The 23,596-nt window shown below is 40.1% G+C and overlaps 1 protein-coding gene across 3 annotated transcripts in view; it reads left to right on the top strand.

Annotated features, from left to right (window-relative positions):
- The first annotated feature begins 384 nt into the window (after positions 1-384).
- eif2ak3 (eukaryotic translation initiation factor 2-alpha kinase 3) overlaps positions 385-23,596 on the top strand; it is a 72,869-nt gene continuing 49,657 nt past the window's right edge. For all 3 annotated transcript variants that reach the window (XM_077538201.1, XM_077538200.1, XM_077538202.1), the window contains exons 1-2: positions 385-1,364; positions 20,512-20,641. In XM_077538201.1, the coding sequence (XP_077394327.1) occupies positions 1,042-1,364; positions 20,512-20,641 (453 nt within the window). In that variant the 5' untranslated portion in view covers positions 385-1,041. The remainder of the gene's footprint in view (positions 1,365-20,511; positions 20,642-23,596) is intronic.

Genomic DNA, 23,596 nt, shown 5'->3' with positions numbered 1-23,596 from the left:
CCAAATAAACTACATAACATGCATGTGTGCAAGTCAACTGTCATCCCAAAACTTTGTAAAAATAGTTAAAAACAGCTACATAAACATTTTCATTACAAAATTATATATGTCAAAATGATTAGTAGCAGGAATGACTCTTAACATTTTTACTTAATTGGTCCACAAGGGAAATCACTGTTCCAAGTCATCACTTAAATGAACACAATTTTTTTTTTTTAAGTGTCTGTATTTCGTTTAAGGGCATGACGTCAATCATTTTTTGGATACTTTTTTTATTTTTTTTATTTTATTTTTCTTCCCCCGACTTGTCAACAGTTGGAACACAACCCGTGACCAGGAAGAGGAAATATCGCGCAACGAGTGTCCACTGGGGAGCCACGTTGGTGTTTTTGCGTCAGGCGACTTAACAACCGCGAATGATTGACGACCGGAGTATCCAATGGCGTTATCTCCTCTCGTAAACAGAGGGCAACGCGTTGAGCCAATCGCGTGGTTGTTTACCACGATCGCCTTTCTGATTGGACAGGTAAAGTGCACCCCTCCACCGCCCCACCCCCAACCAATCAAAACACTTGTAAATTACGCACGCGTTGCTTCGAACGTCAGGGTGACTCGGCCAATGAGATTCACCGTTATTGAAACTGGCCGTTTCCGCGGGCTTCTCCCTGACTGACGGGTATGCGGTCCAATCAACTTGTGCTGAGTATGCCGCCCCTTGTGATTGACAGTTCGCCAGCCAATAAAAAGTGGGCTTAACGAACGCGTGCTTTTTATCGTCCAATCGCGATATAGAAACAAGGCGGGTCCTTAACGGCAAGTCTTGCATCAAGTATAAAGGGAAAACACCGCGTTCCCTTCCTGTGGCTCGTGTTTACATTAATTGACAAGAATAAAGGGGCAAACTACGGTTACTTTTGTTGGCATTAATTAAGAGACTTTTTTTTTTTTTTTTTTTTTTTTTAATTATTTTGCATGTCAAACTTTACATGGCCGACCACTGGCATGTAAATCTCATGCCTCACTAATGAGCCAGCCTTCCAAATGGAAAGGGGGCTTCGCGTTGGAAACGTGAGCATTTCTCTGGTCCTGCTCCTGCTCCTCAACGTGGTCATCGGACTCGGGACCCTGCACACTTTGGGCTTCGTCGTCACCGGCAGGGAGCCCCAGCTGGCCGGCCGGGGCTCGGGCTCGAGCTCGAGCTCGAGCTCGGACGATGGACACCAAGCAGCGGTGAGGGTGAAGCTGCGCCCGGACGGCGTGGCGGCGGATGTGACCGTGGAGGACGTCGACAGCGGCCCGCCACCGACCGCCGACGACGAGGGGTCCTGCGGGGGACAACGTCCCGGAAGTGTGCCCGTTAGGAGGTAAGGCTTGTGAGGTGGATGTGACTCGAAACACGACGGACGACGCCGAGCCGGGGCTACCATCGTCACGCGTTCCCCTTCAGACCGAGTTGTGATATAAAGCAACTTTTTAAAAACGTTATTCTTGCCAACTTGACTAATTGACGAGATTTAGATGACCAAAATAACTGTGACGTCGCGTTCAAGCGCCCCAAGAAACTGTAACTTTTTTTGGAATGTTTAAATGTGCTTAAAATGGAAGGTGGAGGCTGTCAGAGCGTCCAGAAACGCAAATTAAGCGGAGAAATCACCACGTCCATGAACTGAAAGTTATAAAAAACTGTGATTTGTTTTTACGCGTGTATTTTGTTTCTATTGGTGCACGTTGTGGGTTGTGTTGGTGACCGAATGTGGGCGGGGGTGATGTGGCAAGCTGGGCTGAGGCGACACAACACGCAAGCAAACTTTTGTTTTGCTTTTTTGGGTGGGGGGGGGGGGCTTCATTTGCTTCAAAAAAAAAAAAAGAAAGAAAGAAAGAAAAAACGCAATCTTTATTTTCTTTATGTTAAGTTAAGCCACTTGTTTGATGTTTTAATGTCGTTCTTTTTGCTCTCTGATCCCAAATTGGATCAAATATTCCTTCAGGGCACGTCATCATTTGGCACACTTGCATAGCGGCCGGAACTGCATTGCAAAATCCACCTTTTTTTGTAAATAACGCAACAAAAGTGAGGATTGTAATAAGTTTAGGTATGTGATCGTTGTTGAAATTGTTGTTTTCATTTGTGCACAACTGTTCGGCGGCATGCCGAGAGCAATTTGAGTCTTTCCCGTCAGGTTAACCGGATGAAAAGACACAGTACTATATTGCAGAACTGCACAATAACAAACATATTGTTATCAAAACTAAGCATCATTAATGTTTTGAAGGTACAATTTGAAGTTACCAATGTAACGTCGCCGTACTGAGCATATGACTTATTAATGCAAAAATAAATAGGATCAAATCAACATCGCACCGTGGTGGAATGCAAATTTTGAAGTACCAGTGGCTGAAAATTTGAAGGAAAATCTGCAGTTAATAGGCTTTATTTTTATACTGTGTGTTTTATTTATTTCTATAGTATCAAGATAAGTTATTTAAGAAGTGCAGTCCATATCATTGTTTTATGAAACACGTTTAGTTGAAGTGATAAATGCACAGATTTGTGTGCGTTAGCGTTGTAATCTGATTTTCTGACATGTTTATGCTGCACACTTGTTTGGGAACGTTTTGTGAAGTTGTCATAGTGAATATTTAACAACTTCAGGTCATTGTTTAGTAAGATAACAAATTCAAGTAGAGGAAGGAAAGTATAATATATAAAAACAAAAAAACCCCACCACAAACAATAATGATAACCATATTGCTGTCCAAACTGAATCTTACCTTCATAAAGATGAAATTTGTAGTCATTGACATCATTTTTAATCAAATCTAAGAGGAATTTGACATGCTTATACTTCTTACCTGATCAAAATTGAGTAGTATTTACCTTGGTAAGGAATTTGTAAGCATTTTCCAGACAAATCAGGTTAAGATTTCAAGTTTTGCGTGGAAAGTTGTACAAAATTGAAGGGAATGCACTCCAAAGTGCGAGACACAGCACTCGGACATTGATTTAATCATGCTGTCACTTTGAACGCGTCTGCCGCAGTGTGTTGTTAACGCCGCCTCCCTCCCACCCGTCCGTCCGTCCGTCCGCCTTGGATAATTTACTTCAACCGTTAAATAATTCTCTGTGTGGTCTTTTAAACGCGCTTGTCCGTCGTGTCTTTTCCTGCGCAGCGGGTCAGTATCAAAACTGGTGCAATAGATGAAAAGCTTTTGAAGGTTGTCCCACCGTATTGAACGTGCGTAAAATTGCCTGTCCAACTTTTTATTGATGAGGCTTCCCCCTTGTAAAGAGAGCAAACCGCGTTCTCGAACGCTGTCTGAGGTCCTGCCGGGACTGGATTCTTATTAGTGCAGGTGTACAACACGCAACATTTTGGCGGATAGAAAAAGATTCTTCCAAAACTTTCCTTCAAGTTGTCTTAATTCCACTCCCAGTTCAAAGTTGACTGTCAAACTAATCGAAGTAGCAAAGTTGTTGACCTCATTCCATCAATTTTTCACCAGTGTTTGTCGTAGCTAGCGGTATTGCATCCATTTATTGTAGTTGGGCGAATGTGAACTTGATATGCTAAGTTGCTAACGTCACTCGCCTGGGGAACCAAACTCTATTAATTGTCCATCAATTATTGGTATGGCCATGCTTTGTTTTTAATTGGAAATGATTGAAAGTTGAGGGAATGCAAATGATCACATGCTAATTTCAGCAGCCCTGGGAACCTCACTCCATTCATTTTACATAAGTTTAGTTGTCGTTAGGTGGTATTGCATCCATTTATTTTAGTTGGGGGGAATGTGAACTTGATATGCTAAGTTGCTAACGTCACTCGCCTGGGGAACCAAACTCTATTAATTGTCCATCAATTATTGGGTATTGCCATACTTTGTTTTTAATTGAAAATTATTTCAAGTTGAGGAAATGCAAATGGTCACATGCTAATTTCAGCAGCCCTGGGAACCTCACTCCATTCATTTTTACATGAGTATTTGTTGTATTTATGTCTGGAAGATTTGGCCAACATAACAAAGGGTGAGCATTTTCTTTTCTCACCAGCCTTTCATCTTTTCTATCGTAATGAGAAGTTGAGGGGATGCGACTGTAACAACATGCTAAATTCACCAGCATGGGGAACCTGACTCCGCTTATTTTTCTCCAGTCTTTATCGTAGTTTTGAGTTGCGTAATATGCTTACTGAATCAAATTTTCACCCGTCTTCATTGTAGTTGTAAATTGGAAGTATTGTATCGATAGCCCAAGATGATTGAATTTGTAAGTTAACTCGGAACCTCACTCAATTCATTTTACACAAGTATTTGTTGTATTTATGTGTGGAAGATTTGGTCAACGTAACAAAAGGGTTAACTTTTTTTCATTTATTGCCAGTCTTTCATTTTTCTATCGGAATAAAAAGTTGAGGGGATGCAAATGTAACATGCTAAATTCACCATCCTGGGGAACCTGACTCCAATTATTTTTCCCCACACTTTATCGTTAGTTTTGAGTTACATAATATGCTTGCTTAATCTATTTTTTCACCTGTCTTCATTGTAAATTGGAACTGTTGTATTGATAGCTCAAGATAACTGAAAGTGAACTCGGAACCTCACTCCATTTATTCTCCACTCTTCTGTGCTATCGTAAGTTATGTTTCGTTTCACCGTTATATGAAGTTGAGGCAAGTATAATAGCATGCTAACCGTAGCATCCCGGGGAACTTCGCTCCATGTAATTCCCACCAGTCTTTGTTGTGGATCTATTGACATATTTACACTCCGTGGTGTTGCTGTTGTTTACTTGTTTTTGATCGTTTGAAATGTCAAGCCGCCCAAACGGTCTTTTGTTTTGATTTGTGTGGCAGCCTGTCTCGGCCGCACGCTAATTCCTCAGCGTGTCGATCGCGTCTGCCTGCAAAGCGTCAATCAAGAGTCCCGCGCAAACAATTGTAATGATCAAAAATATGTTGTTGGAAGTCTTGAAAGAGCGAAACTTTTGACGAGCAAGCGGCGGCGACGTATGCGGCGTATAACATAAAAGGAAATAACAAACGCGCTGCTCCGTCATGGGGATCAAACACCGTTGAACGCGTGCGAATTATTTCCAACGATGACAAACGTATCATCAGGGATGTCTCGTTTACCATCAGTGCTACTTACAGAACACAGACCAGACTTGGTGTGTGTTCTTTGTTATCTACACCCCCACCACACCGCAGCGCAATCCCCCCCCCCATTCACCTTGTTCACAGGAGAAGCATCTTGCTGCCTCATGTGAGCTCCTCGGAGGTTTACATACCTGCTTTGCATCCATCTGTCAGGAGGATTGCCATTGAACTTTAGCAAGGCCGCACTGCACACATGAAAGACGAGGCAGCCAATTGCAACAGGCTGCGTAATCGACACTTTTTAATCTACAATCAACCCCCCCAACAACAATACCCTTGAGATTTGTTTCTAAATATAATACATTATATTGAAACGATATATTGAAACGATATATTGAAACGTTACACGGACTGTTTACATGTTTGAGCAGACGGTTCGTCCTATATTGAGCTGTCAGAATTAATCGGCAAGTAATCGATTATCAAATTGAGTACTATTTTAATAATCAAGGAATCATTTGGAGCCATTTTTTAAATTTTAAAATGGTCCAAATCCTTTGAATTCAGCATATCAACAGTAATTGTTCACTGATCCTCCATGAAAGGAGACATTTGCAAACATCGGTTTTGACTTTGGAAAACAATGTCCCAAACGGTAACATAGTACATACACCAATTCCCCCCCCCCTTTTTTTTTTAATCACTATATGAATATGCAGTATGAAATAAACACCAATCGGCGATCGCTGGTTAATAAACACTAATGGGGGGACAAAAATGCTTTTTTTTTTTTTTTTTAATTCAAAATCAAAATGAATCCAATGAGCCGATCATATCATTCAAACCCAAAAACATATCAATACATTTTTTAATACTTTGACTCACCAAAACATATTTGTTTGTTTGTTTTTTTTTTTTTTTTTTTTTTTTTAAGCTAGAGCATGCAGAAGGCTTTGATACAGCATGAAGAGGTGGCTTAAAGCAATGTTAGTTATTAAAAAAAAAAATATCCAGCAGGTGGCAGCAGAGTATAAGAGACCAGCCAGGGCCATGCTGCAACAAGCTCTTTTTGACAGTGTTTTTACCAGGAATGTGAATATTGATTCAACTTAGCTATATTCTAATGCTAATTGCTGCAAAACAGAAACAAAAATATATATTTTTTCCCTGATGAAAGAAGAGACTCCAATCTTTATTTTGGTAGGTTCCATGTTTTTACAGCAGTAGAACATAATAGTCTGTGGGCCTTGCAAAATCAATCAAAATCCAGTAAAACAGCCGTGAGTGAAGGGGGTTGCTGCTTCAGTGAAAATGGCTGAGAGTGAATGAGTTAATTGATTGAATAGATAGATTGATAGATTAATCAATTCTACATATAGTCGATAGTGACAGCACTACTCTCATATATGTGCTCATTGTCCTCAGTCGGAATACCCCGTTTGAAAGTGCGACGCACGGACAACATCATTATGTAAATAGACGTCATATCCACTTTTAACTTTTTACGTTTAATAAAAGACATATTTACATCACTCACCGCGCTAAATCAAGTAGTCAGTTTCTTTCTCACTCCAAAAAAGTGTGATAGATTAATTGGCCAGTCAGTAATTGGCTGATTTTTAGAGATTCCCCCCAATTTGCAATGCAATTTTTATTTTTAATTAATTTATGTATTATTTATATATATATTTTGTCTTTATTTTTTAATTTGATTAATTTTTAATTATTTATTGAAATTTTTTATTTTTTTTATTTTTTTTTACACCCAACAAACAGCTGATTTTACTTTACTTTATTTTGTTGTATAGAGATTTTTTTCCCATAATTTGCAATATTTTTAATTAATTAATTTATATATTTTTTTTCTCTTCTTTTTTTTTTTGACAGCAGCAATTTTTTATTTTTTTTATTTGTATTTTTTTTTTCTACATCCAACAAATGTCTGATTTTACTCTGTTGTAAAGTTAAACCACTTAAAGGACAAAGTATTGTAAAACAGTCAGGCTAAGTGACCAAAAGAAAAGAATGTATTTTATTCATTATGGAGATTTGTTTTTTCATAGTCATCGACCAATTAATCATTTATCAGCCTAAAAAAGTCAATTTCCTTCTGGCCCTAATTTGATGATCTGCTGATGCGCGTTTGGAACGAGTGGCGCTTCACAGTGCAGATGGACAATGACCCGAAGCAAGCAAACTGCAGAGGCAAACAAATAAGTGGAATGTTATGCGGTGGCCAAGTCAATCACCTGCAGCCTGAATCCGATTTGAGCGTTCGATTCACTGGCTGAAGTCGAAACGGAAGGGAAAATGCAAGCAGGAAATGAAGCCAGTTGCAGATGCCTGGCAGATCGTCACCAGGGATGAAATTCAACATCTGCTCACGTCGTTTGCGCGTCCCAGACTTCAGGCGGCAAGCGACTATTCAATAGTGAAAGATGGATTCGTGATTTGTCCCATTTAATTTTGCTCCCTTAAAAAGTGGCACATTTATAAACTGTTTACGCCGTTCACCTGATTTGAATTTAAACCAAAATTGAGCTTAAAGCACATCTTGTTGCTTTCATTTCAAATCCATTTTTTTGGCGTTTAAAACTAGGGCCCGACCAATTAATCGCAAGAAAACCGAAGTTTCCGACGCGGTGAAAGTACCATGAATGCACCATTTTGCTTGCGTAGCATTAGCGACTAGCAAGTGTGTAGCGTATGTTATTCTGGTCATTCTGTTGTCCCTAAGCATCCTTTAAGCTGTTTAATGACACCGCTGTTGGAGTTAACTGTAAAACTAAATACACAACCTTAAGAATTACATGCACTGTATATTTAAATACAAAATATGTTTCGTTTTTAAAATAACGCTGGCCTAGTGCTAACAGGAAGTTAGCAAATGCTACCAGGAAGTTGGTGCTACTTCGGGAGTGTTTTTCCATCAAATCACGAATATCCACACACAACTCTTGTGGAAACGCGTACCCACAGATGAGATAACACTACGAAAAGGCACAAATTCTTCCCAATGTGTGATAAAATGGGTAATTTTAATAGAATTCAATTGCCACTTTCTTCTGTACTCACTTTAAGTGTGTACGCGATGGATGCGCGGCACTGCCCCCAAGAGGCCTAAACGCATAGGAACATCAGTATTTGTTCTTACTGGGGGGGTTTTCAGTTGTTATTACTTTAATTTATTCTATTCTTAATTCACTTTCTTATGGTCCCAGGTTAGCCCAGTAAGTCCCAAGACTTGTGAAAGTTTGTGCATAAATGGCACCCATTTAAAAGGAATTGGGGAAGGGGTTAATTTTCTGCATTATGCATACATTTTTAAATAATCGGCAGATTAATCGGTAATCGGCATTTTTTTTTCTACCAAAAATCGGGATCAGCCTCAAAAAATGCATATCGGTCGACCGCGTAATTTAGAACCCGAAATATGTGACTTGTGTCCGTGTCCCAATATTTATGGACCAGACTGTAAGAACTCGATTGCCTTCGTTCGCATCAGCGGTTAATCCGACGCCATTAGCTAGCTAGCTAGCGACCGACTAATAAATTCCAAAAAAAAGCATCTTCTTTTCAAACAGCACGCACGCGCGGCCACTTTCGAGCGCCTCGTTCTCACAGTGTAATTTTCTCATTTATGGCAATGTTGTAAGAAAGCTACATATTTTTATTTTTTTTATTGATTTGGTAACATTAAGTTAAAATTCACTAAAGCGAGTGGTTCAAAAAATGTTTTAACGCATTGGATTTTTGTGTTTTGTGACACTTTCTTGATGAAATATTGCTATATTAGTTTGGATGCGACCGTTTTACGCAAAAATTTAGATGGGGCAGAATTCTTAAAAGCATACTTGAGACTCTTTGAGCCATTTTCAGCAGTGAAAACTTCATACTTTGTGCAGAACGAATTTGATAACTTCAATATTTTCATTTATAATTAACACATTTTTTAGTAATTTTTCCACTTGCTGTCAACTGAAGATGACATCAGAAGTACCTAACGACCAATCATGGCTCAATTAAGTTTACTGACCAAACCCAGAAAACAGGTGAGCCATGATTGGTCGTCATCTACTTCCTCAGCACAGGTGATGTCGTCATCATCAGCAGGTCGAAAAATTACTTTTTAAAAGGTATTAATTGTACATGAAAAATAAACTGCTATCAGCATTCCCACAATAAAGTTATCACATTAATTCTGCACAAAATAGTCACTTTTTACTGCTAAAAAATGGCTCTATGAGTCAAGTACCCCTTTAAATGTCCTCTTGAGGGTTAATGGAAAAATGAAATTCATAAATTAAGAACTCGACTACTCGGTGTCGTAGTGAAGTCGGCAGGTTTTGTTTTTGCGTGTTAATTTGTCAAAATTGGATCATAAAAATGTCACGACACGTTGAAAATGATTTTATCGTTTGTTTTTTTCTGTGCTGTGCGTTTATATGCGTCTTTCCTGTCATCTATTAATATTGCAGACGTGCGCTTTGATCACCAGCTCCCGTCACCTGTAAACGTCGCCACCCCCCCAGGAGATGCCGTGTTTACATGCACACGTGTGAATCATGCATGCGCAAATCTCTGTGGTACCTTTCACACCGCTGCGGCAGGGCCATGTGTGCTGTACGTTTGTTCCCCCGTTGACAGCAACAGTCAAGTCAGTCAAATGTAAATATTTTTTTCCCAATGTGTGATCATGTAGAAAAAACAAATTTATCGTCCATATCAAAATGAAGTATGACTCAAAAGTTGGAACTTTTTACGTTAAGTACCACCTGGAAAAAAAAATGTGAATATTGTTAACAAATTGAATTTCTAGTACCTTCTTGTTAACTAGTCGGCTAACTTAATAAGATAAGCTAACAGCATCTGCTGCTTCCACTTGCTCTCGTCAGGGGGGGCGTGCGGTGCCACCTTGGGGAGGTGAGAGGACGGCGGCGTAGTGGTTTGAACCCGCTCCGCTCCCCCCACCTTCCTTTGTACCGCCGCCCTTAACCCCCCACCCCACCCCACCTCCCCCTACCCCGCAGGGCATCGACAGCTCCGCCGCCGCCCCGGCTCTGGTGCAGCAGCAGCAGCAGCAGCAGCAGCAGCAGCGCTACTGCTTAGCAACAGCCAATGGGCCACCGGGCCGGCCGTCCCGTCGGCCAATGGCGTGAAAGAGGCGGGCCTAGACTCAGGATTTGAGCGCCGGGGCCACATGGGTCTGGCTATAGTTAGTTTGCAGACGAGGACGAGGAGGAGGGAGGAGTACGAGTTCATGTTTTTGTCCTTTTTCTTTAATGTTGTCCTGCTGACTTAGTTTGAGTGGTCGCGTGTAACTGGGGAGATTTTATTAATAGAAGCTGTCCTGAAAATAACAGGCCAGCAGAGGGTGTGAGGGAAAGTTTTCTAGCACACTTCCCCCCCTTTAACAAGCTGACGTCATGTTATCATTTTATAGTAACGCGCTTCAAATTCCTTTGTGTCTTTCTTCTATCATGTGTCGTTCTGTAGACTTAGACCATTTTAACAACCACAATTAACACGTCATAGGAAGTTTGACTTGAAAAAAATGTTCAGCCACCCCCAAACCAGTTTGGCTTATCACCTTGTAACTTGCTAAACACGTCAATCACAAGTAGAATGGACACACAATAACATTTTCTCAAGATGGCTGTTGATTTTAGGTCACTTCCTGTTGAAATCTGGTCACTTCCTGTTCAGGTCGGTGCATTTCCTGGTGAGAATCCCGGGCGTCCCTAATCAATTGGCCAAGATGGCCGCCGCTCTGTGGAGGCGGGGGGCTGAGAATCCTGTGTGTACCTAATCAATTGACCAAGATGGCTGCCGCTCTGGGTGGATGTCAGACATTTTGCTTTGAATGCTGCCAATGTTATTGGTATCACCCTCTAAAATTTAACTAATTCAATTCAGGCCCATAAGACGCTTTTATTTAGCGATGAAATCTGGTCGGCGTGTATATCATGACTAAATTAAACTAAATAGTTTCAAAACATATAGGAAGTCTGCCATTTTGAATTCAAGTGGCCATTTTAGCTTGGTAGTGTCTTTGAGAGTTTAAAGTTGGTTGACCAGTGTACATAGAATTTGGTAGAAGTGTTAATCATGATGAGTAGAAACCAAGCCTACCCCCCAAAAAAGTGTCTCAAGAAGCCACAGCCAAAAAAAGATACAAAAAGTCTTCCATTTTGGTTTGAAGCGGCCATGTTTGCTCTTTAGCTCTTGCTCAAAATTTAGCCCGTGATATCTGAGCCAAAGCCGGTTTCATTGAGGAACGTGAAATTTGGTGGGCATGTCTATATATACCCACGAAAAAGTCTAAAGAAGCCCTGTCTGAAAATACACAGGAAGTCTGCCATTTTGGTTTCAAGTAGCCATGTTTGATCAGTAGCACCGCCTCAAATTTTACAAAAAAAAAAAAAAAAAAACTAATTCAGCCCCCAAATCAGTGTCATTTAGTAACATGAAATTCGGTAGGCATGTCTATCACGACTAGTAGAGTCACAAAAAAGTCTTAAGACGCCCTTTCTGAAAATACACAGGAAGTCTGCCATTTTGGTTTGAAGCAGCCATGTTGGATCAGTAGCACCACCTCAAATCTTACCAAAAAAAAAACAAAAAACAACAGCCCTTAAAGTCAGTTTAATTTAGTAAGAAGAAATTTGGTAGGCATGTCTATCATGAGAAGACTCACAAATAAGTCCCAAGAAGCCATGCCTGAAAATACACCAGGTCTGCTATTTTGGTTTGAAGTAACCATGGTGGATGAGTAGCACCGCCTCAAATTTGACAAAAAAATAAAAAATCAGCCCCTAAAGTCGGTTTAATTTGATAAGAAGAAATTTGGTAGGCATGTCTATAGACCTACAAAAAAAAGTCTCAAGAAGCCCTGTCTGAAAAATACACCGGAAGTCTGCCATTTGGTTGAAGCAGGATCGGTAGCACCAGTTTTTACACAAAAATAAACAAATTCAGCCCCCAAAGAATAAAATTTGGCAGGCATGTCTATCACGAGTACATGCACAAAAAAGTCTCAAGAAGCCATGCCTGAAAATACACCAGAAGTCTTCCATTTTGGTCCAAAGCTGCCATGTTGCATCAAGTAGCGTTGCCGAGAATTTAAAACATGTAGCCCATGAAACCAGTTTCACTTGGCAACATGAAATTTGGTTGGACTGTTGATTCTGTTTACCCACAAAAAAAAGTCTCAAGGTGCAGTTCATGGAAATACACTGGAAGTTTTGGATTGAAGTTGACATGTTTGTGGCCATTTCCTTTGAAAGATAATATTGTTTTGTTCTTGTCAAATTGCTCCCCAAATTGAACCATGTTGGGCATTATTATGTTCCACGATTAAGCTCTTATTGGGCCCAAATAGTTTCTATTGGCATATTTTTGCTTGTTCACTTCCTGCGTGTTTTTGAAAAAGTTGTCCCGCCATGCAGCAGATCGGATTTACGAGGTCAGTGGCTACTTTTGACAAGTTGGCAGCAGGACACATCCTGCAGCAATGCAGCACTTTGGGTGGGGCAGAAGCAAAAAAAAAAAAAAAAAAAGGTGGTGCTCTCCTCCGCGAAGGAGAGCGAGCGAGCGAGGAGGAAAAACAAGCGGTGTAGCCGGTAAGCTGCCCGGACCACGCTGTCTTGTTTTCGCTGCACTCACTGCTTGGCAACAACCAATAGCGTGGCGGCTGCTCGGCCAATGAGCTGTCAGGAGCGTGGCGCCACGCAGTTTGGATTTGAGCACGTGTGAGCGGACATGGGCTGAAAAAGACGAGCACGAGGAGCCTGGTGCGCTTAAGCGAGGAAGGAAGAAGTCTAGTCGAGTCGCTGTTTTGTTTTTTTTAACCTCCTAAAAACCACACCCTTAACTCTGCAGTCAGCCTGACTTCGACACGTAAGACAAAAGACATATAGACATTCTTTAAATGGCTCGAGAGCTGAGCTGGTGGCTCCCATTTCAGTTGCCATTTAAGGTTCTGTGAAGTATGACTTAAATTTTGAATGGAAGACTTTTTAACTTGAACTTTTCCCCCAAATTTGAATGACTATCCAAAATATGTTAATGTATGATATGGAAGAAATTCTGTAGTTGAACTGCCTTGTGTTATAGACAGAGCTATGGGGTCCATTTTGTGTCACGTTTCATTTGCCAAATATGGTTCTTTGGATTATAAAGTACCTTTTTTTTTTTTTTTTTTTTTTAAATGCACCTCCCACTAGTGGTTAGTATTGCGTTTGTGGAATATGAATTCAAGAAAGTTCAACTGTTTTTAATCCATCTCAGGGGGGCGGCCATTTTGCCACTTTACAGTTGCTCAAGACTCATGTAACAACCAATCACAGCGCATCTCTTTTGTGAGTTTAGTCATGTGATATTAGCAAGCTGAGCCACGATTGGTCGTTAGTAACTTGACTGAGCAACTGTGATGTCATTTTCAGTCGGCAGCAGGTGTCAAAATGGCCGTCGCCTGATATGGATTGAAAACAGGTGGATTTTTCTACTTAATTCATATTGCACAAACGCAATATTCATCAAAATGCCAAGTTTAGACTCGTAGTGAGTCAAAATGTATTAAACTACTTCCTGACAAAAAATATGTCCTTGTCTTACAAAGTGGTAATTTTATTGAGCTGTAATCATTTCATACATGAAAGCATGCAGACGTTGGGATGAAAATGTGATCCTTGGTAAAATGTGTTCTTTCCAGGCCCAAAAAGTTTGAGACGACTTGACAAGATTTTTAATGGATGTACACACTAGTCAGCTTTAATAGTTTGGGAACCTTATACCATTCTGTATTTTATTGGTTTATTGGTCCGTATTTTATTGGTTGTCAAGGTTTCGACTTGCACTGAAGAGCTTCGTTAAGACAAAAGTAACAATTTGCCGCTATTTTTGTGGCCTCTTGATTGCCAAGGCGTTGACGTAAGTTGAGGAGCTTTGTTTAGACAAAAGTAGTCATTTGATGCCATCTTGGTGCTAAGGAATTACGGTGAAGTGAGTTGAGGTGCTTCATTTAGACAAAAAAAAAAGTGCTTTTTTATTTATGTATTTATTTATTTTACAATATTGCGACTTTTTGTATCACCAGCCACCCCACAATATTGTAATAACTATCGTATTGTGATGTTTGGCTATCGTTGCATCCCTACTTTCAAGTAAGATGAGGAGCTTCATCAGACAAAAAAAAAGTGATTTGCTGCCATCTGTAGGCAATGATCAACCTTTTGAGGTGGGTGTCTTGATTACAATAAATTTCAAATCAATTTTTCGCCATGATGGGATGTTTAATTTGAGTTGTAGCACAGCGTGGCTAAGCTAACGTTTTGACAAAATGACTCAATGACATCATCAAATGATCATTTAGCAACTTTTCGCCATGCTGCTCTTCATCGAGATGTATAAAAAAAATATGGAGCTGGCAGCAGTGGTGGGAAGACAGAAAGGAGGAGTGTGAAGAAGTCTGCAGCTGAGGAGGAGGAGGGTGTCGGCTGCCAAACGGCGGCTTGTTAGCTAGCGTCTTTGTTAGCCCGACGGCGTCACAACGTGTCATAATAGCGGCGGGCGCTTCTTCAATCACCACCGAGCGCGAGGAGCCAATTAGCCTCGCTCTCACCCACCCGCTCCTCGGAGACAAGCGCGCACTCGGCGGCGGTGTGAAAGTGAGCCGTAAACACACTTCCATTGAAAGAAGCCGGCAGCGTGTTTACATAGGCGGCAGGTCTCCGAGGAGAGACGCCGCCGCCAATCAGGAGGCGGCGAGCGCCGGCCCGCCAGCCAATCGGGGCCGTGTTGTTCTCCGGCGCCCTGGCCCAATGGGCGGGCTTCTGGACGCGGGGGCCGGCCAATGACGGCGCGGGGATGCTTGTAACCATGCGACAAGGCGAGCCGGCGCGCCGAGCGGCAACAAAAATACGAGCGCGTGGGGAGCACGTGCTTTGCCGGGGAGAAAGTTATGAATGCGGCGCTAGCTCGGGCGGCCGCGCCCAAAGTCAGCATCAGGACCGGGACCGGCATCTGCTTGGAAACGCATCACATTCTTGCGCCATAGTGTACACTGCCAAGTGTATAGTCTTGAAAAAAGAAAAACAATTTAGAATGTCACCATAACAAATTCATTATTGTGGGAATGCTGAAGCATTCCCAGATGTTATTGTGATTTTTATTCCCCACACTTTTTTGCCGCCTAACAACTCCCACATAATACTTCCAATTTACACTGTTCAAATGTCAACTAGCTTAAAAAATTCACCCCTCCCGGGCTACATATCGTCTGATTCCACATTACTTACAGTATTTGCACAATTTAATGATTAATATCAACTTTCCTCCATTCATTTTCAATGGTACAGACAAAGTATCACTTTCCACGCCCACTTCCATACGTATAAAACTTATCATTAGCAGGTGTCTTGATACTGCTCGGTGGCACAGTTGGTAAAGTTCATTGTCCAGTAACCAGGAGGTTATAATTTCCTAATTTATCTCTCAATTGACTTCATAAGCATTCCACATGCATTTAAATCTTAGCATATCAGCATTCAGCGTTCAGCATTCCCACGCAATTTCTCCAGAAATTGCACTTCGTCTAGTTTTTACAGAAGTTGTAATGACAATAGTCGTCCCCCCCCCCCTAAAAACAAGGATTTATATTTTGCTGCGATGGTCGTAATAACTTGTATTTTTACAAAATTATCTTAGCATTATGATTAGGGGTGTTAAAAAAAAAATCGATTCGGCAATATATCGCGATATTGCAGCACGCAATTCTCGAATCGATTCAATAGGTGGCTGAATCGATTTTTAAACATCCATTTTTGATGGAAAAATATTCAACAAAATGTCTTCCTTATAGTTGGAGTTCACACCTTCATAATGGAAAAATGTTATATTAATGGAACGTTAAGCCTTAATAGTTTATTTCAGTGCTGTTCAAACATGAAACTGTCTGTTAAATACAGTGGCTCACAGTTTAAGGCTGAGGTTTCATATAAATAATACATTTTCATACAAATATTACAGTGTGCAAGTTTACTGACTAGTATTTTCTAAATTTGAGTAAAAAAAAAATCGCAACAATCGACTAATAAATTTGTATCGGGATTATTCGGTATCTATTCGAATCGTGACCTATGAATCGTGATACGAATCGAATCGTCAGGTGCAAGGCAATTCACACCCCTAATTAATTAATTAATTAATTTATGTTTAAGTGTAACAACGGAAGAACAAATCATGAATTTCAAAACATGTAGCCATTTGGGGATTGATGTGAAATTTGTGTGATGTGTTAAAATCAGTTGGCACAAAACGGAGATAGGGAGGAGTCATTGATTTATGACGTTTTGTTTTTTGTTGGCTCCCACATGTTGGATGTAAAGCTTTTGAAATGATACACCACCGTGATTTATTGTTAATGATTTTGCAGAGCCCCAAGATGCAGCTCACAGACTCCTTGACGAGCACTGTTGTAAATAAACCACCGGCACTTGTAAGCACTGTGTGAGGCATTTTTTTCTTCCTTTTTTAAAAATGTGTAGTCCTCTTATTTTTTATTTTTTTTGGGTCTTTTGTTTTGCTTGGCTGCTGCTCGTTTACTCCATTAGCGTCATGCTACGATGTGATGCACCCCTCCTCCCCCTTCTCATCCTTTATCGGCAGTCCACAAAATCTTTTGATCTCCCATCTCAACTTGTACTCGATGACGACTTCTTCTTCTTCTTCTTCTTCTTCTTCTTCTTCTTCCTGAGCAGGACTAGGAAAAGGGGGCGGGTCTTGAAGCCACTGCTTAGCAACAGCCTATCGGCTTTTTATGTGTAGGCCCTGACAGCCAATTGAAATGGCGAGTTGATTTCCTATTGTCATTGGCGGCTAAGAGAGCAAAAAAACAATGTTTTTCTTAGCACGCCTGAGAATACCAGGAGCACTTTTTTTTTTTTTTTTTTAAAAGAGGGAAGCTGTGAACATCTTGTCATTGATAGAAATTTTTTTAAGTTCTTTTAATTGTGTTCTTTGGCATTCAATGGCGAAGTCTTACTTGGGTGACTTTGTTGACAAGAAAGTGACTCAGATCATTTTTTTTGGTCTTGAAATAATTATTTCAGGTGTTCTCTTTTTTTCAACCCGGCGTCTAGTCTCCCCCGAGAGAAGACTTAACTCTCCATGATGCAAAATCAGAGGAAAACGTCCTCTTATTGATTGAGATTAATCTGCGTTTTAGCCGTCTCCAAGCAGACACATCCTCCAGCACGCGCGTTCTCTTTGATGTGATCAATGACAGATTATTCCTGATCAATATTGCTGGTGCGATCTGTTCCAGGCACACCAGTTTGATTAAGAAGCACAATTCCCCGTAGAGATTAATGCAAATAAACGGTACTGCAAATTTTTCAAGCACCGTTTTATAATTCTCTAATTATTTATTTATATTATTATTATTTTATGATTAGTTTTATCGTAGATTATCATGGATTCATTACCTGAGCAATATATCGCTAATCGCGGTATCGTCATTTCGTGAGATAATCGTAATCGCGAGCCTTTTTGTATCGCATATCGTGAGGTAGCCAGAGGTTCCCGCCCCTACTGCTAAGCAGAACTGTGATCAGACAGAGGCTGAATTTTGCGGACATTCCTTTGCTCACCAAACGCCAGTTAGGACTCGTCGCTCGTGTATTCAATGGACCTGATTGATGATGACTTGTTTTTATTGCCTTTCCACTTCAAAATGCCGACCTCTGACCCTCCCAACGGGATGACGATAGGTTAACTACAACTCTCCCTCCACTCCCGCAGCGGCATCCGTCCAATCAATAGTCGGCCCCCGCGGCCTGCCGCTTGATTGACAGCCGGTGCGGCACAAAGGGCGTCGGCGTGAGCAGGCAGGCGTCGTTGGCGTGGAAGCGTTTTTATTTGGGGGGTTGAAATGTGTAAAAGAGGCGTCTTTTATGTCACAGACGGCCCCGTGGAAAGTCGCAAAATGTGCGCTCGGGCTGCTTACCATCTGCGCCGTCGTCGTCCCCGAGGTGTCGCAAAGTCCTGCCTGCCAACAGGACGCCGTAAAAACCGCGCCAAATGTCCTTATGTGCGGGTTGCAGAGTAAAAAAAAAAAAAAAAAAGTCAAACTACTTGCTTCTATTGATTCTTCATTTTTTGATTAGTGAGACATAATTAAAAGTGTAATGTGAGTAGTTGTCATGTTCGGGTTTCAACTTGCAAGACAATTTGGGTTTTCTGTCATGTTTAGGGTTTCAAATGATGGATTTAAGATTAGGTCAGGGTTTGAAATTTGAGTTTAAAATCAGGTTGATGGGTTTAAGTTTTGGATTCCACGCCCAGTTTAGGGTTTAAAATTAGGGATGGAAGTCAGTGTTAGCGTTTCAAGCCAGTACAAGCCAATATTGGAAATTACGGCTCCGAGTCAAGATTGGAATTTCAGGTGAGGGTTTCAGTTATTGTTTCAAATTAGGATTTCAAGTCATCGTTATAGTTTGAAAAATTAGGGCTTCAGCCTGCTTTAGGGTTTTGGGATACTGTTTGAAATTAGATTTCCAAGCTAGTGTTTGGGTTTTAAGACTTTAGGAGGTTTAAGATTCCAAATTAGAATTCCAAATCAGGGTTCGGATTTCAAATGAGGATTGCAAGACAGTGTAACGGTTTCAAGATAGTGTTTAAAGTTTGGGCTTCCAACTCAGGATTAGGGTTTTAGGTAAAGGTTAATGTTTTGATTGAGAGCTTCAGGCCAGGACGTATGAGTGTTTCAGGTAATTGTTTCAAATGAGTTCATTTCAAGTCAGTGTGAGTAAGAACTTAAATTAGGGTTTCAAGACAGCATGACTGTCAGAAGTTAGTCTTTCAAGATGGTGTGACAGGTTAGGGTTTCAAATAGGAGTGTGACGATATATCGATATCGTGATAAATGGTGATACTTTGTCTCCCGATTGATTATCGATACGCCTACGCAAGTATTGCAATATTTGCTGTTAATTTCCAGCCACTATAACGGCTCCATTGTTTATGACCTATTGAGCAATTACTTGGCGGGCCACTAGGGGGAGCGCCTCATGAGTGGCGGGGAAATGGACGCCTGTCTTCAGGCGAAGAAGAGTCATACTTTGACTTGTGGAAGACATTTATCTGTCCAGCAGCTGATTGACTTTTGTGTTTTGTTTCTATGAAAAATGTGGATTATATCTTCAACTTTCGACTTTTTGAAGCACACAATTTCTGAGGAATATTAATATTGATTTCATTGGATGTAATATTTAAGTCATACTTATTTACTTTTGAATGTTACACAAAAAAATAGTCACAGTTTATAAAATGTAACGTTGCATGACAGTATATAATAATAATAATAATAATAATAATAGACAAATCTGTTCACAGAAAGTGGTATTGCTGTTAATCTTTTATGTTAGGTTAGTTTTGTTGTGTGTCTGTAAAGCGCTTGGTGTTTGAAAGCGCTATATAAATAATATTGACTTGACTTGGTCTCTGTTAATACATTGATATTTCTTTCAAAAATACACAAGTACTCACTGTGAAGAAAACTGTTTTAATATTGTGTACAAAAAGAAATGATTTTCTCATTGAAAAAACATCCGTTTGTTTCTTGAAGTTTTAGCGTAGATTGTCCTGTATTTATTACCTGACCAATATAATATAATCGCTGATCATGAGATAATCGTTATCGTGAGCCTTGTATCACATATCGTATCGTATTGTTGAGGTTCCCGCCCCTATTTTCAAATTAGGTGTTAGTCCAGGTTGGGGGGTTTCAAACTGCTATTTGATATCAGATTAGGGTTTCAAATAAAGATTAAGGTTTCAGATTTGGTTTAAAGTAAGGTTCATTTGGAGGTTAGGGTTTCAATCCCAATTGTAAAAGTTTCTCGTTGTTTTCAATAGTGTTGTTCCGCTACCGATACTGGTATCGGCAGAGGCGCCGATACTGCATTAAAACAGTGGTATCGGTATCGGTGAGTACTCACAAGTAACATGCCGATACCATTAATTCCAACGGTAATGTAGGATTTTCGATGCAGCATCTTGTGTCTTGCTCGTTCACGACATTCACTGATATGTGACATGTTCAATGCATGCGATCTAAGATATCCTATTGGCCGTTGGATGCTCTGAACCAATGGCAGGACAGATTTTTCAAGTTGAGGAAAAAAAAACGTAGATATTGGTATGGTATCAATATCGGCCTATACTGCAAAGCTGGGTATCGGTATCAGAGGCCAAAAAACGGTATCGGAACAACACTAGTTTTCTAAAAAAAAAGTGTTTTAATCGTAATTTGTAATTTGGAACCAATGAGCGAAGTGTCTCATTTGACACGATTCGGGTTTGGGAAAGTCGTCAACTGAGGTTTTGTTTTGGATTGTTTGTTTGTGCACAGGTCACTGGTGATCATCAGCACCCTGGACGGTCGCATCTCGGCGCTGGATCCGCACAATCATGGGCGCAAGCAGTGGGACCTGGACGTGGGCTCGGGGTGCCTGGTCTCCTCCAGCCTCAGCAAACCCGAGGTACGAGAAGAAAAAAACCCAACGGCTAACCAATAGGGATGTCACGATAAGGGCAATATTGTGATATTAAAACTGCCACAATATAATGGTCGTCATGTTCACAATATTTAAATGGAACACATCTGTTAAAAAAGTCAGGTTGATTTCCATTTGTGCAGTTTTAGGACCCTCTAGTGGCTAGTTTATCAATGCAATTTAATTTTCATTAGGGATGTTTTGGCCTTCTATGTTTAAAATCTATGCTAATTGTCAGATGAAGGGGAACCTAATTTGCTTGTGAATGGATCAATGTGTGCTTGTAAGTAATTTTTTTTTAATATGAGCTTTTTTTTTTTTTTTTTTTTTTTTTACAGTATTGTTTTTAAATATCACCAACGCCCCCACAATATCGTGATAATTATTGTATCGTGATGTTTGGATATCGTTACATCCCTACTAACCACATTTCTAACACGCATTTTACTCAGATGATAAAGAATATATACACGTTGTTATACTGCTTGTTCCATTTGGAGGTCAAGGACGCATTCCCCCCCTCAAAGGACCCCCCCATGCAATCCCAGGGCGCGCTTCTTTTAAGAACAGCCGCTGAACTCGCTGCTCTTTGAGCAGGCGTTGGCGTTGCCTACATTTCCAACATGTAAACACGCCAAGAACACACGCACACGCCAAGAGGAGCGCTCTGGCCTGGGGAGGATTATCCGCTTTTGTTGAGGTTTACACACACAAACGCAGTCGGGGAGCCTGCTTGGAAGGCGCGCACACTCCGGCTTCAAGCGCCCACTTTGGAGCGACCGCTCGCTTCTCGTGTGAACTCCACACACACGAGAGAGAACGTCATTGTAACGATGAGGAGCTTGATAAGACCTCGAGAGACGCGTTTCCACCCAGCGGTGGGTGGAGCGATAAAAATCCTGATCCCGTGTGTGTAGTAGATGAGAAGGCTAATGAAACCTTAATCGCTGCTTGACGCCTTCATCTGGCGTTGAAACCTTCCCACCAGGCTTGCTTTCAGGCTAAAGGGAAGGTGAGCGTTTCAAATTCAGGTCTCAAGCAACAGTCAGGGTTAGGGCTGCTCAATTATGGGATAAAATAAGAATCAATTATTTTGGCAAGAACGATTATTCAAACGATTATGTATTATTATTTTTATTTTATTTTTTTGGCCCGCGACCTTTGTGAGGAGCAAGCAGTTCAGAAAATGGATGGATGGATTATTTTTTTGTTATAAAACAAGGAAATGTTTAAAAGGGATCCTTTACTTATTTAGTCATTATTGGCAGTCAAACATTAATAGTTTGCCTACAATAAATTTAACATTTTCATTATTTTTCATGTAAAATTAGTACCTTTTAAAAACACATTTTGCAACTTGCTGTCGACTGAAAATGACATCACAAGGGCTCAGGTAACCAATCACAGCTCAGCTTGTGAATGTCACATGACCAAACCTAGAAAACAGGTGAGCTGAGCCCTTGTGATGTCATTTTCAGTCAACAGCAATTTACAAAATGTGTTTTTAAAGGTACTAATTGTACGTGAAAAATATTGAAAGTATCAAATTAATTATAGACAAAATATGAACTTTTTTTTACTATAATGGGCTAAATAAGTGAAGTATCCCTTTTAAACATTTAAAAATATTAAGACCAATTAAAAAAAAACCAAATAAACACTAGAATTACACAAACAGAATTAATTAATTTTATTTATTTATGTATGTATGTTGTGAAAAACATGGTTGGAGTGGAATTTTTAGGGTTTCAAACAAGTTTTGGTTTTAAATTTGCCGTTTTGTGACAGGGTTATGGTTTCATTCAGGTTTAAAGCGTCATGCTCGTGTTTTAGATTACGAGTTCAATTAGGGACGATTGACAGTTTGAACACAGACTTTGGGTATGGATGGGTTAGGGTGTTTATTCAATTAGGGTTTCAAGCAAAAAAAAAAAAATGTTTGTCCGTCCACCAATCAGCCTTCAGCAGTGTGTCTAGCCCCGCCCCTTTTAGCTTCCCTACCACCGAAGTTAGCACAGCCTGACATCATATGGATCCGTTCTTTTGTTGACACTTGGGTAGAAAAACAGAAATGTGTGAGCGAGCGCCTCTCGTCAAGTCTGACGTTCTAAATTTAGAAGTAAAGCTTCAGACTAAAGTGTTGGGTTTTTTTTTTTTTTTTTTTTTTTTCTTTTTTTTTTTTTTTAAGATTAGTCAGTTAGAAAAGTCATTTTTGTTCCTGTTGTTGGTGTGTGTGTGCACGCTCCTCGGAGGACAAAAAAAAAAAAAAAGTGTCAAAACCCCTGAAGGAAGCTCACAGCGCCAACTTGCTTTTACATCTCCCCGCCAATGTCACCTTCAACTGAAACTTTTGCGCGGAATCATTCGTCATCCTCGGGTTGTTTTGCATCAAGACGACTCAAATATGAGTGAGATTAAAAAAAAAAAAAAAAAAAAAAAAAAAAAAAAAATCCGTTCCCACCATTTTTTTTAAAAATGTGTTTGAAGTACTTCACATATATTTAAAAAGTACATTTTTCAACAGGAACGCCTGAAATTCAGGTTCGCAAAATCATGCTAACAGCTGCCAGTAGATGGCACCATGCATCCCTTTTGGATTTGAGATCACAGTTTTTGAGGAGATAAGATAAAGATTAGGCGTTAAATCTCAGCATTTTGATAATCGGGCTGGACCGTTAATTGAAATGTAGTCATGATTTCGATTTTGGTTTCCCACGACCATAAAAACATTACAGTCGAAGAAAAACAATTAACGGTGATTGACCAGAAAAAAAACTGTCTTCAAGAATAAAACAAAAATTTGTTTTTCAAATCAAAATTTCCCAAACTTTAAACATTTATTTATGTATGTATTTAATTTTTTTTAAATTTTATAATAATTAGAGCTGTCAAACGATTACATTTTTACTCAGATTAATCACATCTTAGAATTTTGATTAA

This window comes from Festucalex cinctus, chromosome 12 (assembly GCF_051991245.1).
Source record: "Festucalex cinctus isolate MCC-2025b chromosome 12, RoL_Fcin_1.0, whole genome shotgun sequence".
In the NCBI taxonomy this organism is placed as follows: domain Eukaryota; kingdom Metazoa; phylum Chordata; class Actinopteri; order Syngnathiformes; family Syngnathidae; genus Festucalex; species Festucalex cinctus.
This window is presented reverse-complemented; position numbering and strand designations above follow the sequence as displayed.